The sequence below is a fragment of the Hoplias malabaricus genome, chromosome 7 (assembly GCF_029633855.1).
Source record: "Hoplias malabaricus isolate fHopMal1 chromosome 7, fHopMal1.hap1, whole genome shotgun sequence".
Classification (NCBI taxonomy): domain Eukaryota; kingdom Metazoa; phylum Chordata; class Actinopteri; order Characiformes; family Erythrinidae; genus Hoplias; species Hoplias malabaricus.
The window spans coordinates 14096624-14113405 of NC_089806.1; the positions used below are offsets into that span (position 1 = coordinate 14096624).

The 16782-nt window shown below is 37.2% G+C and overlaps 1 protein-coding gene across 3 annotated transcripts in view; it reads left to right on the forward strand.

Moving 5' to 3' along the window:
* Window positions 1-5826, forward strand: part of LOC136702643 (uncharacterized) — a 43687-nt gene extending 37861 nt beyond the window's left edge. For 2 of the 3 annotated variants that reach the window (XM_066677791.1, XM_066677793.1), the window contains 8 exons: window positions 225-320; window positions 907-1008; window positions 1152-1247; window positions 2175-2276; window positions 2383-2478; window positions 3367-3468; window positions 3579-3674; window positions 5268-5826. In XM_066677791.1, coding sequence (XP_066533888.1) covers window positions 225-320; window positions 907-1008; window positions 1152-1247; window positions 2175-2276; window positions 2383-2478; window positions 3367-3468; window positions 3579-3674; window positions 5268-5329 — 752 coding nt within the window. In that variant the 3' untranslated portion in view covers window positions 5330-5826. The remainder of the gene's footprint in view (window positions 1-224; window positions 321-906; window positions 1009-1151; window positions 1248-2174; window positions 2277-2382; window positions 2479-3366; window positions 3469-3578; window positions 3675-5267) is intronic. The other variant, XM_066677792.1, reaches the window with a different exon arrangement.
* Window positions 5827-16782: the final 10956 nt, after the last annotated feature.

The following is a 16782-nucleotide window of genomic DNA, read 5'->3' on the forward strand; positions in this document are numbered from 1 at the left end:
CACTGCAGTAACCTCACTATGTAACTTTGTGTGGAGGGTAGGAAATCACAAACCTCACTTCTCCTCCCCATTGATTTCAGTGCTATAAAAATGAATGCCATTAGGGGGAGCCCAGGAGCAAAAAAAAAGAAATCTTACCTAGTGTTCCTTTAAGTGACAGTATTAATGTACGTAAACCTGTCATTGTTTATGGTACAATTAAGATACTTTTGTTACATTTTCAGCTATTAATGGTGAAACAATGACAGTAGATTATCCTGAGCATAAATCTTGGAAAGCTGCAGTTTCTGAAATGGAGCTGGCTCCCAGCACTGACTCAGGTAAGATTGAGGGCAGGATACTTGTTGTTGTGTTAAATTAAAATTGAACAGGTTTGATGAATTATACCGACATTATAGACCCCTTGGGTCACTTTCTGTGAGGAGTTTGGTGTGTTCTCCCTGTGTTTGCAGGTGTTTCTTCCAAATATTCCAGTTTTTTTCCAACAATCAAAAAAAATAAAAACCTTTACGTTAATTGGCTGAGAGAAATTTTCCACAGCCACTAGTGACAGCATGATTGTGTCATGTCCTGTGAGGGACTTGTGTTCTGTTCAGGGATTGTTTTGTTTCCAGTGGCTCCAGTGGGCTCTTAACCCATCACGACCCCTGATCATTACGAAGTTGTTGTTGCAGATGATTTTTTGAATGTTTTATGAAGTATGTATAAATTCATTTCCGCCAGTGCAAAATTAAAGCAGTGAACCTTCAAATATGTCTTGTGCTCATCAACAGTGGCACTAAAGTGTTCATTTATATGGAAACTAAAACAACCAAACTCTCATGATTATAGACTCTAATGGTTACCTGGAGTGTTGTGAAATATGTTTCCTCAGTGAAATCAGTGTGTCCTGTCTTCATGTTATAGAAAATTTCAGGATTGGAGACAAAGTGCGGGTGAAAGCCTCTGTTAGTTCTCCAAGATACCAGTGGGAAGATGCCTCTAATAAGAGTGTTGGTGTGATTACAGGCAAGACGTTTTGCAGTCAATTACAGTAATTTATATTTCTGCACAAAATGTAACAGTGATTCACAGCTCATCATTCAGTAATCAATTACACTAAATCTGTATGAACTCCACAGTAATGACAGGTGTTTTTTCTCTTTCTACAGCGATCGATGGTGAAACTTTGACTGTGGACTTTCCTGAGCGTAAAGCTTGGAAGGCTAACGTTTCTGAAATAGAGCTGGCTCCCAGTGTCGACTCAAGTAAGATTGACACTTATGATGACATCATTACAGTTGTAGATGAGTGACAATGTAAATTCATGTCAGAAATTACCCAAATTAACTCCAGGTTCTTAACACAATTTCTGAATCTCTTGCTTCATCTTGACCTGTAAAATGAAATTCTTGTTTTAAAATCTCTTTTTTTCTCATTTTGTTTTATATCTGATTTCCTCCATGTCTGATTATCGAGCTTCATCTTGACCTGTAAAATTTAAATTCATTTTAAAAAAAACTACAGTGATGTTTTTCTGCAGTCTAGGTTAAGGAGGTTAATTTCATCAACCTTGTGTTCAGTGATTGCGAGTATGCTCTGGAGCCACAGTGACCCTGGACTCGATAAGCAGTTATAGACAATGAATTAATGAACGAAGAACATTTCTCATAGTGGAATTCCTGCCTGGATGGTGGACTGTTTATTTATTATTAATGCCTCATCATGTCAGATGTTAGATTTTCACTGCTGTAATCTTTATCAAGTTTAGAGTTCTCTGGTCAGATGTTTTTTCTATGAGTCCATTAAATTTAATTTACCCACCTCAGCATGAAACCATACCAAAAATTTCTGGCTTTATGCTTAGAGAAAATATTCTGATGTTTCCATTGATTTATTGATCTATTGGTTCCATGGAGTCTTGTTTCATGAGCTTTTAATAAATGTAAATAATTTTAACGCATATTATATCAACTTCCCTAATGTTTAGTAACTCCAGCTCAATCTAAAGTAAGAGGTTAATGATTACTAACTTGGTTTGCAGTGGACAGAGAAACAAACAGATCAAAAAACTATGTTTAATGGCTATTCTATGTAACATATAAAAGCTTATATTACAATGTCTCACAACTACCTGAAATACATTAGTATTGGTTTCTTTAATGAAATGTATATTTCCCTGCTGTGTGTTAAAGGAAACTTCAGGGTTGGAGACCAGGTCAGGGTCAAAGCCTCTGTTAGTTCTCCAAGATACAACTGGGGACGTGCCTCTAACAGGAGCGTTGGTGTGGTTAAAGGCAAGAACTTTTACAGTTACTTACACTTCATTTATACAACTGGGAAATAAAAATGCAATTTGTATGAACTCTGTTGGATAAATACTGTCTTTTTCTTGTTCTGCAGCTATTAGTGGTGAGAGTATGACTGTAGATTTTCCTGAACACATGTCTTGGAAAGCTGACGCTTCTGAAATGGAACTGGCTCCCAGTGAGGATCCTGGTACGATTGATTATTAATGTGTCTGCATGAAAATGACTGGACCTGTTATCGAATTGCCAAATTTAAAGCCAGTATCTTACCAAAATTTACATTTCCATAATTATCCCCTTACCCAAAATGTAGACAGTTACTACGTTTACTTGAGATAAATACCTGTAAGAAAAATGTTTGAATGATCACACTTGTGTGGAACCATATTTAGTTGAGAAATTATTTCATCTGAGACTCTTTACAATTCTATAAATATATCTCTCAAAATGGCAAACTGATGGGGCCAAAATGTGAACTCATCAACAATCCAAGCTGCAGCACATTACAAATATCTATTATGAATAAAGTTTTTAAAGATAATTTTTTAGGATTGCATTTTCAGGATGCAGCTGAGATGGGTCAAATCCTATTCCTCCTTAAAATCTGCAAACATGATTTTCATTTAATCTGTAATGCAAACTTGAGTTTAATAATTGTCAAACGCTTAAATAAAACAATTATTTGCTGCTGTGGTTTATTAAAATAAATGGTTTATTTAAAATAATAATAAAATAAATGGAGTGAAATCATACCTGTACAAAGAATATATTACTTTATTCCTTAAATTATAAATGTTAACCCTCTTATATATATATATATTTGGATTGTAACATATTTTGTTGAGGAACTACATGAAAATCAATGCAAAGTGAACTTCTAAGTTATAACCATGAAAAACTTATGCAAGGACAAACAGAGATAGATAGGAAAATTACTTGTAAAATTCTGAGAAAACTGCATAGATAATCAAATTTATCAGATTTCATCAGATTTCAATCAGATTTTCTATATAATATTTTGATATTATTTCTCTGCTGAAAATGTAAAAAATTATATCTTTTTTTTATCATGTTACAGGAAATTTCAGGACTGGAGACCTAGTCAGAGTGAAAGCTTCTGTTACTTCTCCAAAACATGGATGGGGAAGTGCAGCTCACAAGAGTGTTGGTGTGGTTACAGGTACAATATTTTAAAGTAATATTTAGAATAGCTAAAATAAGATTGTGAGTCGATATTTAACATTGTGCAATAATATGCCTAAATGGTAAACAATGCCTTTCTGTTTTTAGCAATTAATGGTGAGAGCATGAAGGTAGATTATCCGGAGCATAAATCTTGGACAGCTGCAGTTTCTGAAATGGAATTGGCTTCCAGTGCTGACTCAGGTAGGAGGGGGACAACAGTACAGTGAAGCTTGATATCTGTCTGTACTGTTGACCATCACACTTAAGAGACACAAGAGAATAATAGGGTGATGATTAAGCCCTGCAGGTTTCTTAGGTGACTATGAGCTTTATTTAAACTAAAAGCAAATGTCAGTCACTTAAAAGAACACCATCTACATTACAGCATCTAAATGTTTGTGATGTTTCATGGAGCTGCTAATTTTAGCCTGATTAGCTGGATGAAATAGCCACAGTTACACTTTATGTTGGTGGAACCCATGCTTTGTTGAGTACAGTGTTAAAATATTTCTAAAGTTACTGATGAACGAGTGCAGAGAGGTGTGCATGTGTGTTTGTCTGTAAGAGAGAGAGATAAGGACAATGTGTGTTACAAGCTCAGAGAGCCAGTCGTGTTTATGTGAGAGAGAGAGAAATTGGTGTGAGACTTCATTTCATGACAGTACTGCAAACATGAATTAAACTCAGCAGCAGATAGGGAAAGCCCGGGAAACAAAAATATACATAATTGTAATAAAAAAACTTTTTATAAAATTCAGAAGATGTTTCCTCACCATTTGCAAGCTGTCCAGTCGGTTTGCACCTGATATCAGTCTATTGTGTTTACAAGACCCCATTGTCAAAAACACAAACTGTCTTGGTCCGGTATACTAGGCTTTCTCTCTCTCTTTCTAGTAGTGATGCATAGCATGTGGAACCTTCATATCTGTGAAGCCACTATTTTTAGCAAGACAGTGCCAATCTGCAGTCTGCATGGAGTGCAGCTGCATTGTCCAGCAGTAAAAGAGAAGTGCCAGTTCAAATTCATTGAAAACGTTTGGTGCATTTTGAAATTAAAAACACTAACAGAGACAAGACTTGTTAAATATTTCACTTTCAAAAATACAGCAAATATTTTTACTTCCCAAACATTTACAGAGGGGTACTGAAGGAAGATGTAAACATGACCTTGTCCCAAGTTTTTTATACAAATTTAAAATGGGGATATGGATTTCAAAAGGCAATAATATTTCTCAATGATATTTGGAATGCTTAGTGATAGACTGGCACCCCATACAGGGCTTGTTCCTGATTTGTGCCCAATGATTCCAGGTTGCCTCCAGACCCACCGCTACGATAAACAGGATAAAACAGTTACAAATAATGAAATGAATGATTTTGTAATTAAATTAAATTAAATACCGGGCTTAAACAATGCATTACTGTATTTTGTTTTTATTTACCTTTTGTGTGGTGTCCTAGTTTTTCTGGAAATGAAGGTTGTGGTGCTTTCGATAACGTTTCAGTGAAACCTAAATAAATAGATAGATGTTTTAGAATATAATATAAATACTAATACTATGTCTACTAGCAATAATTATAGTTAGTAAAAGAAAGCAGCAATATAATATTACATTTACCTGAGTTATTAGTTATCAGATGACGTATTTAATGAGGTGCAATAAATCAACTATTTTATCCCTATAGAATAAGTTATAGAGTATTCTAAACTCATTGATAGTTGAAGCCCTAGCCTAAAGTTTGCAATCTTCTGTGAAAATTTAATAAAGGATATTATTTTTCTCTTTATTTCAGAGAGCACAGAGACAGCTTCAAAGAGTCCAAGTGAGAGCCTCAGTAGAAGCTCTCAAATTTGAGAGACCTGTTAGTCAAAAATGTGTGAGCATGAATTAAGGTATGTGTTATTGTTGAAATTTAAAATATAGTGAGGAAAAGAAATCTAACACTCCTGTGCACTGAAATTATATTACACCCGGCATAGAATGCCCTTGGTCTAACAGAGTTCATTTTTAATATTTACATTTTTTTCTTGATTTTTAAATAAAGTCTTGTTCTTAAATTATTTCATTATGAAGTTGAACTGGCTCCAGAGAAACTGAAGAGACCCACATTACAGAATTAAAAAAAGAAGAAAAATAGAGAAAAAAAAGAGTTTACTGTGTTATTCAATATGAAATTGTGAAATTCATTTTTTGATTGTGTGCATCTTTTTATTTAATGATGTGTAATGTATACAAGCATATCTAAATGTCAATTAGATGAATGAATTAACTTTTTAGTAAGATGTGTATTTTAAATTCCACTTGTAAACATTGATCATTTGTATCTAAGATCCTGATTCTCTAAAATAAAATGCCCTTTATATTTTTAAGTTGTCTCATTTGTTAAGTCTGAACATGCTACTAGATATATTGTGTCCATCAACAACCTTGGCTTGAGATTGCAGTTGATTCCAGTGTTCAGGTGGAATAACTCTGGCATTGTTGCTGTACATGTTAAATTCTTTTCTAATTCAATTAAGCAATAATACACAAGAGGGAGTGCTATAAATTGAAATATTAGTGTAGTCATAGGCAAAAGGTTTCAGGCTGAATACTGTAGATCAGTACACCAGTGCCAATGTCATGTAATAGCACAAACCTCAAGTGTACTATTGTGATTAGTTTATAGCACAGTTAAATGATCAAAGTTTATTGTTAAGTTTAAAGAAAAAAGAACATAAAAATATGATTTGTATGGTTCTTGAACTGGGTTCTTTCAGGATTCATAAATCTGGGTGCTCTCCAGTGAATTAGCTTGCGTTTACACCAATTTTGATGGGAATCAAGGCTGCTTTACTTCACAGAGCCTTCACTAGGACAGTGCCAGAGCCATAGATAAATGGATAGGGTCAGGAAAGAGTCCTGGTTTATTCACAATTTACTGTGTTTTCTGATCATAGTAATATATGATACCCTTGCAAATGAGGCAGAGTTCAGTCTAAGTTCAACGAGAGCATTTTGATGTATTTCTCCAGAGCCGTCCTGTAGAGCTTGTGAATGAGAGCAGCAGAGAAATGTAAAAGAATGCACCTCAGAACACAAATGAAACTCATTCTTTTTTATGTAATAAGGGTCATCTGTCATCTCTATTCTCTTTCTTGAGCTTTTTTTTTAGCAGGACATGCCCACAGACATTGTCACGGCTTGTGCTGAAGAATATAATATAACTTGATTCCAGGTCAAAACGAACCTTTCAGATCCAAGTTGGTGGAAAAGGGCTATCCGAATGGCCTGGTAAGTTATTAGACTGAAGGTTATTCCAAAGTTTAGGGGCTCTGTAGTATAAGGCTCTTCACTCTGCTGCAGATTTAATCACTCTAGACACAAACGGACAGACAGCCCCTTTGATCTAAGTAGGCATGATGGTTCATTACATGAAACCAATTCTAAAGTTTGTGTAAGTACTCTAGCGGTGGCTCTCTGGACTAGCTGAAGTGTTTTCAGGCATGAATAAAATTTTCAGAATCCTGCACTGACAGTAAATCTCTTAACAATATTTAGAAGATAAAGACATACACTTCTAGTAATACTTATATTTTTATCAAACTGTGATGCCAAGTTAGTTTCTTTCAAGCAATTTTTTAATCGGAGAAGAATCTTTATTTTATTTGAGCTGAGTAGAAGGAAGTTACTTGACATCCAGGCTTTTATACCTTTGACACATTCCTCTGAATAAATTTCAGTTTACCATCTGGCAGATACTATTTTTCAGTATATACATAAATAAATAGAATTTATAAATAAAACATTCTGTGTTTCTTGGGCTGTCAAAATAACTGCAATATTGTAATACCACACTATTGACCACCCAAATGCAAGGAATGGCAAGCAACTGTCACAACAGTAATGTAAACCTGTTTTTCCTTTTTTTGCAAGGTCTTTGTTTTATAATTAAGTGCGTGTGTAATGAATGTTAATTAAATTTGTTTAAAAAAATCATTAAAAAGGAGTGTCAATCATTCTTTATAAAATAAGAACAATGGCAGCAAACCTAGTCGCAAAAACCAAATACAACTTTACTAGTTTGGGATAATTTCAGATTTCTGACAAATATTGCCAGTTTAGATAAGGCAATATGTAAAAATCTGTGACAGAAACGTGGCATTGAAAAGGGAAAACACGTCAAATTTGAGATCTCATCCAGCTACCTGTCATTCAGCTCTCAAACCCCAACTGCCTACACCAGCACCAAATCATGGTGCAGCCTCAAAACGAACAGTTCAGGCCAGTTCCAGCCACCAGTTAGGAGTATACCACCAGAATCAGGATAAATTATGTATTTTGGGGTGGTAATGTCATGTATCGCAGTGTTGGAACCCATTAAATCTTTGCAAAGGAAATTCTTTTACCATGTCAGCCATAATGGTACCCCATATTAAACATCTGAGAAACAATGCCAGCACAACTGTTGTTTAAGTCTATGTTTCTAACCTTGGAAGTAAAATGGTGTGATCTATGGTATCATATGCTGCCGTCAGTAAGATCAATGGGGTTACATAACCTTGGTGGTTTAATAATGAGTTTATTTACATTTCTGTGCTGTGATAGGGCCTAAATACTGAATGAAATATTTAATATATGTGATTTTAATGCAACTGCAAACTTAATTTTTGTGCCACAGCTTTCTATAAAATCTTGGATATAAAATTAATATTTGAAATAGGTCTATAATTAGATTATAGGCTCAGAGGCATCAAACTTTGGTTTCTTGATCAGAGGCTAAATCACTCTTAAGAGATGGGCTCATTTTCATAAATAGAGGCACATTAATTTGTGTTAATATTTCTTTTAGTAGGTGGCACGGTGGTGCAGCAGGTTGTGTTGCAGTTGTACAGCTCTCGGGACCTGAAGGTTGTGGGTTCGAGTCCCGCTCCAGGTGGCTGTCTGTGAGGAGTTTGGTGTGTTCTCCCTGTGTCCGCGTGGGTTTCCTCCGGGTGCTCCTGTTTCCTCCCACAGTCCAAAATCACACGTTGGTAGGTAGATTGGTGACTCAAAAGTGTCTGTAGGCATGAGTGTGTGTCACCCTGTGAAGGACTGTGTTCCTGCCTTGCACCCAGTGATTCCGGGTAGGCTCCGGCTCTACTGCAACAATGAATGAATTAATTCCTTTTAGTTGGAATAGGGTCTAATATGCACCCTGATAATTGTGGAGAGGAAATCATTTTAATTGGGGTCACTTAATTACTTGCTATCCAGACTACTTTCCTGACTGCTGTGGCTGGTTACCAGAGATCAAGGGCCACAAGCATCTGAATGACTACAGACCTGTAGCACAGTCATCACACCTGAAGTCCATGAAGTCAATGGAACCAGCATCTCAGGACACAGATGAAAAGAGCACTGAACCCCTTACAGTTCAACTATGAGTCAGGTGGTTGAGGACAGTGTTATCACCCGGTGCCTACAAGCATGGGCGACATTTGAGATTTATGTCAGAAGGAGGGACAAGGAATCTCGTTCAACTAAAATATTTTAGTATAGTGTAAATAATGAATAAAATAACATAGCAGAAGAGTTTCTGAGGGTTACTAGTTTATCAACTAGATCTGATCCTTTAAAGGACCACTACATAATATGCGAAACCTGTGCCAGAAAGGTCTCTGTGAAACAGGGAAACATATCAAATTTGAGATCTCATCTAGCTACCTGTCATTCAGCTCTCAAAGCCCTATCATTGATACATTGGAACCTGAAGTCCAAGACTGCAGAAATGGCACTGCATAATATTTGAACAACATTTGTTTAATGCAGCATTTTTTTAAATGCAGCATTTTTTTAAATGCAGCATTTTTTTAATGCAGCTTTTTTTCATTCATTCATTCATTCATTATCTGTAAGTGTTTATCCAGTTCAGGGTCGCGGTGGGTCCACAGCCTACCTGTAATCATTGGGCACAAGACGGGAATACACCCTGGAGGGGGCGCCAATCCTTCAAAGGGCGACACACTCTCACACACTCACACCTATGGACACTTTTGAGTCGCCAATCCACCTACCGTGTGTTTTTGGACCGTGGGAGGTAACCCGGAGGAAACCCATGCGGACACAGGGACAACACACCAAACTCTTCACAGAGAGTCACCCGGAGCGGGAATTGAACCCAAAACATCCAGGTCCCTGGAGCTGTCTGACTACGACACTACCTGCTGCTCACAGGGCCACCGTAAGAAGGGCATGAGTCAACTCTTTCTGACTGAAGTCCTTTGGTGTGAGAAATCAGCTACTAAGGAAGTTCCATGGGTCTGCGGTGTCAAGTGCCATCTTTTATGCTGTTGTATGCTGGGAGGAGTGGTATTTAAGCAAAAAAAAAAAACAGACTGTACAATTTGGGATTGTGTTTATTCATTTGTGCAACATCCACACTGTACTTCATAATAAATACTGTTATACAGCACTGGCACTTAACTGCTGTGGTCAATTCATCTGTAATTACCTAATCAATGCCACTGTACAGACTGAACATATACACTATATTTTATAACAAACATTTAATTTTATTTTATTTAAAAATTAATTATTATATTTTTTGGAGTTATTAATAAAACATTTGTTATTGTTTTGGTAGAGTTTTCAGCCCTATATCCACATGTTAAAGGTGATGCCATGTGTTTGCTGTGTAAATAAAGCTGAATAAAAAGCAGGATTGACTTTTTTTGATCTGGAGAACACCAAGTTCCTGCTGAAAATCTCCAAATGGACTCTGAACTCATGGTTTTTCTCGTAGAAACACTCTCAGATCAGTGACTCCTCTGCCTGCTGATGTGGGGTAATACCCTTTTCTTCTCTACATTCCATCAGCAAACACTTCACCAATTTATCACACCTCAGTGCGACACATTCAGGTGCACTGGGCTTGTGTATATATTGTTATAAAAGTGAACAAAAACTAGAACAGATTTTCAACACAACATTTATTTATTTATTTATTATCAATAGGAATAAATGTTGCAAAAAAAGCCTTAAAAACATTCATTTATTATTTGTAACCACTTATCCAATTCAGGGTCGCGGTGGGTCCAGAGCCTACCTGGAATCATTGGGCACAAGGCAGGAATACACCCTGTAGGGGGCGACAGTCCTTCACAGGGCAACACAGACACACACACACACACACATTTGGACACTTTTGAGTCGCTAATCTTACCAACTTGTGTTTTTGGACTGTGGGAGGAAACCGGAGCACCCGGAGGAAACCCAGGTGGACACGGGGAGAACACACCAACTCTTCACAGACAGTCACCCGGAGAGCGAATCAAACCCACAACCTCCAGGTCTCTGGAGCTGTGTGATTGCAACACTACCTGCTGCACCACCGTGCCACCCGCCTTAAAAACAACAAATCCAAATGTGCATGAATACTACCTGCAACGATTAAAGAAATTGCAGAAAGAGTCTCATCACAAACATAAGCAGGCAAAATAAACAAATGTACACACAAATATGTTTTTTTATTATTTCTATTCCACATTCTCTCATGCATTTTATAAATAGGAAACACCCATGAGCACTGTAACATAACATGAATATCTGAAATAATAAGCTGAATATCTCAATTAAATATTTAATCTCAGTTCAGGGAGCAGTTCTGCATCCCTGGGAGCAGAGGAGCCACTGAGAGTAAGTTGTGTCTCCTGGTCACAGCCTCCTTGTGTTCTGATGAGATGTGCAAATGGGAAATCACTTTTATGAAATGTAGCTAAGATTAGTAAAGAAAGTGACACTAAAAAATGGTTAAGGCCCGGCTTTTGAGAAGGCTGGTCCTGTGTTGTAACTATGATTTGTTGTTTAAGCATTTGAGAATGTTGCATTAGGCTTAGATGTGATGGAAAAGAAGAGCATTTACTGGAAAATTTACTCGGTTATTGCTGATTCTTCATGTTCCATTTGTCATGTCCTCTCTTTGAATCTGCTAAATTCTCCAATGGTAGGACAGAAGAGAAACATAATAAATAGGGAAGGAAATAATAATAGAAAATCTTGTAACAGCCTCTTTTAGAAAAATTCCCATGTTTCTCCATATTAGTTCAAAGCAATTCCCTGAACTGCACGATAAGTTTAAAAAGGTTACTTGGCATTATTTGACCATAGTGCTGCATTTGACCCTGTATATCTGGGGAGTTATTGGACCCAATAAGTTGGTGTGCCACTTATATAATCACAGTGGAATAAATTCAGTTTAATCCTGGATTACAGGACTGCAATATACACACAGCACAAATTCATAAAGGCACTATATTTTCCATAATGCCCCAGCATCTTTCAAAAAAACAGGGGTAGCTAACACGTTCCAGTTTAGCTTTTACATGGAGTAATGGACACACTACTGGTGGATCATTCTCAGCACTGCAGTGACACTGCCTGGTGGTGGTGGTGGTAATGTGTTAGTGTGTGTTATGCTGATATGAGTGGATTAGACACAGCAGTGCTGCTCAACTTTTTAAACACGGTTTCCATTCTGTTAAACACACCTCACTTTTTGGTCCACCTCGTAGAGGTAAAGTCAGAGACAGTAGCTCATCTGTTGTTGCACGGTTTGTGTCAGTCATTCTCTAGTCTTTGATCAGTAGATACAGGACTGAATATGTTTGGTCATTGGTCACTATTCTCAGTCCAGCAGTAACACTGAGGTGTTTAAAAATGTGAGCAGCCCTACTGTGCCTGATCCACTTGTATCACTGTAATGCACACTAACACGCTACCAACACATCAGTCACTGCAGCACTGAGAATGATCCACCACCCTAATCATGCCTGCCATGTGGAGGTGCTGACCATTGTAGATCAGGATGGATAGTGAATACAGGGCAACAGATTGAACCCTAGTCTATAATTGTAGAACTACAAAATGCTCCTGTGGACAGTGGAGCTGAGAAAATGGACAGTGACTGTACAGACAAGGAGATGATCATAATGTTATAGTTGATCAGTTTATGTTTTGGTTATAGCTGCTTACGATTATATAACCCACAAACAATGCATATTTCAGCACTAAAGCAGTATGATATTCTCTGCATATAGAAAACAAGGGTAACATCATATAGCACAGAGTCTAGCTTCTCATGAGAAAGTTCATGAGTGAATGTGCAAGACTGCAGTTATACATCTTTCAATTCTGGACAGTTTAATATTAAAATAAGGAACTGCTGAATGTCAGTAATTACACAATTCTGTGCATGCGTGAGTGTAATGCCCTGTGATGAACTGTTGCCCGGTCCTTGTTGCATTTCTTTCTTGCAACCAATTACACAAAAACATCCTGTGTATATCTGGAACTTTTGTTCAAGTAAGAAGTTGGTCATTCTCATAGACTCAGATCTCACATTCAAAGCATTCATCAAAACAGCCTTCTATACTTTTAATAATAGTTAAATAATCAAAGGCCTATTCATCTAACAAGACATAGAGGAGATTTCAGCATCATTGATCTCTTAATGAGGAGATAAGAATCTCTTAATTCCCAACTTCCCAAAAAGAGCATTAAAGGGTCTGGCTTACACAGAATCCTGCTACAAATGTTTTAAACAGCATCAAAGGAGAACACATCAGTTACAGAACAAAATTTTGTGCTGCTACATCACTGTATGCTTTAGCCAGATGGACAGATGGATTTCAGAAAATCCTTTGCAGAGAAAGGAGCCAGACACTGCTCTCTTTTGCTTTTCTCAAGGCCTTGTTTTTACATTTAACAATAGATAGCCCCTTCTCTGTAAATTTGGGCTCTCATCACATTTGTTTTGCTCTCCCCAATGAGACCTGCACCACCCACAAAGCTTTCTCTAACCAAGATGGTGTATTTCACTACCAAATATTCAGGATAATACAATTCACACATTCATCTGCTGAGAAAAAAAGTGCATTCTTCCACACCACAAAAATACATAGAGTGAGTCAAGATAAGAATCAATGCAAGACTGACGTTTCCGACCTGGAGAACACCAAGTTCCCGCTGAAAGTCTCCAAATGGACTCTGAACTTATGTTTTTTCTCGTAGAAACACTCACTCGGATCAGTGACTCCTCAGTGCGACACATTCAGGTGCACTGGGCTTGTGTATATATTGTTATAAACGTGAACAAAAAAGTAGTACAGATTTTCAACACACAACCTTTATTTATTTATTTATTTATTTATTTATTTATTTATTTATTTATTATCAATAAGAATCAATGTTGCAAAAAAGCCTTAAAAACAACAAATCCAAATGTGCATGAATACTACCTGCAAAGATTAAAGAAACTGCAGAAAAGTCTCATCACAAACATAAGCAGGCAAAATGAACAAATGTACACACAAATATGTTTTTTATTATTTCTATTTCCTCTATTATTTTATTATTATTCTATTCTCTCATGCATTTTTATTTTGTATTTGATAGAACACACAATACATCAAGACACTTAACAAACATGCAAAAGAACATGTTTTTGTGTTACATATTACAGTGAGAGTGAAAGAGACATGAAAAGGCACTTACAGAGGTAACAATTTATTGAACATAAAACAAGAATACAGTAAACATAGAAACACGAAACATGTCACTACATCAAACATGACGCTACCCAAATTTACCTCATTCTCTGCCTACTCTGGGCCAGAGTGCATCACTGGTTCTGTATGCGCCAAAAGATATCCCAAGGCTGTGTGAGAATGAGGTTTTCCTAAAGACATCAAGGAGAATTAGGTCCAAATGGAGAACACCACATCAGTCCCTGGGAGAGAGAGAGTAGGGTCAGACTGATGAGCTCAGGTTTTGGGAAATGGTTGAAAAGTGGGCTCTGCGTTCTCTAAGGATACTTATTCTGTGGAACTAGTATTCTCTAGCAAAACTTCTTAAATACCTGACTCTTTTATTGTCTTCACCATCATTGAGAATCCTGGTCATTTGACAGGAACATCTATCTAATTATTTCAAATTAATATTTGCATGCCTAAAGATCTGCCCAGTGTTGGGGCCACAGTGCATCACTGGTTCTGGATGGATCAAATTGTGCCTCAGGCACAAAAAAACCCAAACAACTCAGCATTATCACATAACCCATTCAGAAACAGACAAAAATCTACCATCCATTCTGAGCCAGAGGGAAATGGGGAAACACTACACCATCTCTCTGCATAAAGACTGATCAGCTCATCTTTTGGAAAATGGTTGAAAAGAGGAGTCTGAGTTCTCTGCTGAAATTAGTCTGCACACTCAGATACACACTCAGATAAACAGACATTTTAAATTTATGCAAGGTTTTATTTATTTTCTTTAAATTAATTATATTTATTATCATTATTTTTGGTGAAAATGTATTAATAAATTATATAAAAATATCTATAAATTAAGGCCTCTATTTGAACTTTTGGCAGAGTTGGTCCTCCATACAACACATTTTTCTTCACCTCAACCTCTGAAACAATAACTTATACGCAGTTTCTAAAGCTTCTCTTTTGTCTTTCAGTCCTCTGTTGTCTCTACTACCTCGCGCGAAGATTAACGGAGAAGCCCATATCTAAATACTCACAAGGTTATTTGTATTGACAATTTATAGGTAAATGTGGGCATTACAGAGGCAGAACATGAGTCTGGTTTATCTGCGCACGTTTTGAAGAAGGTTTTGAAGAAGATTTTAAAGAAGATTTATAAAGAGTGTATTTTTATAATCAGATTTTTTTTGGGTGCATGCACATTTTCACTCCAGAATCCATGCAAAGTTTTATAAATGAAGCCCCTATGTTTAGTTAGTTCTCTAGGTCTCTGTCTTGGTCTTCATATTTTTATGGCTTGTCTTTTGTTCCTTGTTTCAAGTGTCCTATCTTGTTATTTCATTTGTGTCTTTAAGTCCTTTGTTTTGATTTACATCTAGAAACCGGATTCCAAAAAAGTTGGGACACTAAACAAATTGTGAATAAAAACTGAATGCAATGATGTGGAGGTGCCAATATCTAATATTTTATTCAGAATAGAACACAAATCACAGATCAAAAGTTTAAAGTGAGAGAATGTATCATTTTAAGGGAAAAATGTGTTGTTTCAATATTTCATGGTGTCAACAAATCCCAAAAAAGTTGGGGCAAGGCCTTTTTTTTACCACTGTGTGGCATCCCCCCTTCTTCTTACAACACTCAGACGTCTGGGGACAGAGGAGACCAGTTTCTCGAGTTTAGAAATAGGAATGCTCTCCCATTCATGTCTAATACAGGCCTCTAACTGTTCAATCGTCTTGGGCCTTCTTTGTCGCACCTTCCTCTTTATGATGTGCCAAATGTTCTCTATAGGTGAAAGATGTGGACTGCAGGATGGCCATTTTAGTACCCAGATCCTTCTCCTACGTAGCCATGATGTTGTGATTGCTGCAGAATGTGGTCTGGCATTATCTTGTTGAAAAATGCAGGGTCTTCTCTGAAAGAGATGACATCTAGATGGGAGCCTATGTTGTTCTAGAACCTGAACATAGTTCTCTGCATTAATGGTGCCTTTCCAGACATGCAAGCTGCCCATGCCACAAGCCCTCATGCAACCCCATACCATCAGTGATGCAGGCTTCTGAACGGAGCATTGATAACAACTTGGGTTATGCTTTTCCTCTCTGGTCCGGATGACATGGCGTCCCAGTGTTCCATAAAGAATTTCAAATCGTGACTCATCTGACCACAGAACAGTCATCCATTTTGCCACACTCCATTTTAAAAGACCCCTGGCCCAGTGCAAACGTCTGAGCTTGTGGAGCTTGCTTAGAAATGGCTTCTTCTTTGCACTGTAGAGTTTCAGCTGGCAACGGCGGATGGCACGGTGGATTGTGTTCACTGACAATGCTTTCTGGAAGTATTCCAGAGCCCATTCTGTTATTTCCTTGACAGTGGCATTCCTGTTTGAGGTGCAGTGACGTTTAAGGGCCCGGAAATCACAAGCATCCAGTAGAGTTTTATGGCCTTGACCCTTACGCACAGCAATTGTTCCAGATTCTCTGAATCTTTTGATGATGTTATGCACGGTTGATGATGATAACTTAAAATTATTTGCTATTTTACGCTGGGTAACACCATTCTGGTATTGCTGCACTATCTTTCTGCGCAACAATGGTGGAATTGGTGATCCTCTAACCATTTTGGCTTCAGAGAGACACTGACACTCTGAGAAGCTCTTTTTATACCCAATCATGTTGTCAATTGACCTAATTAGTGTTAATTGGTCTTCCAGCTGTTCGTTATATGCTCAATTTCCTTTTTCCAGCCACTTATTGCTACTTGTCCCAATTCTTTTGGGATTTGTTGACACTCTGAAAT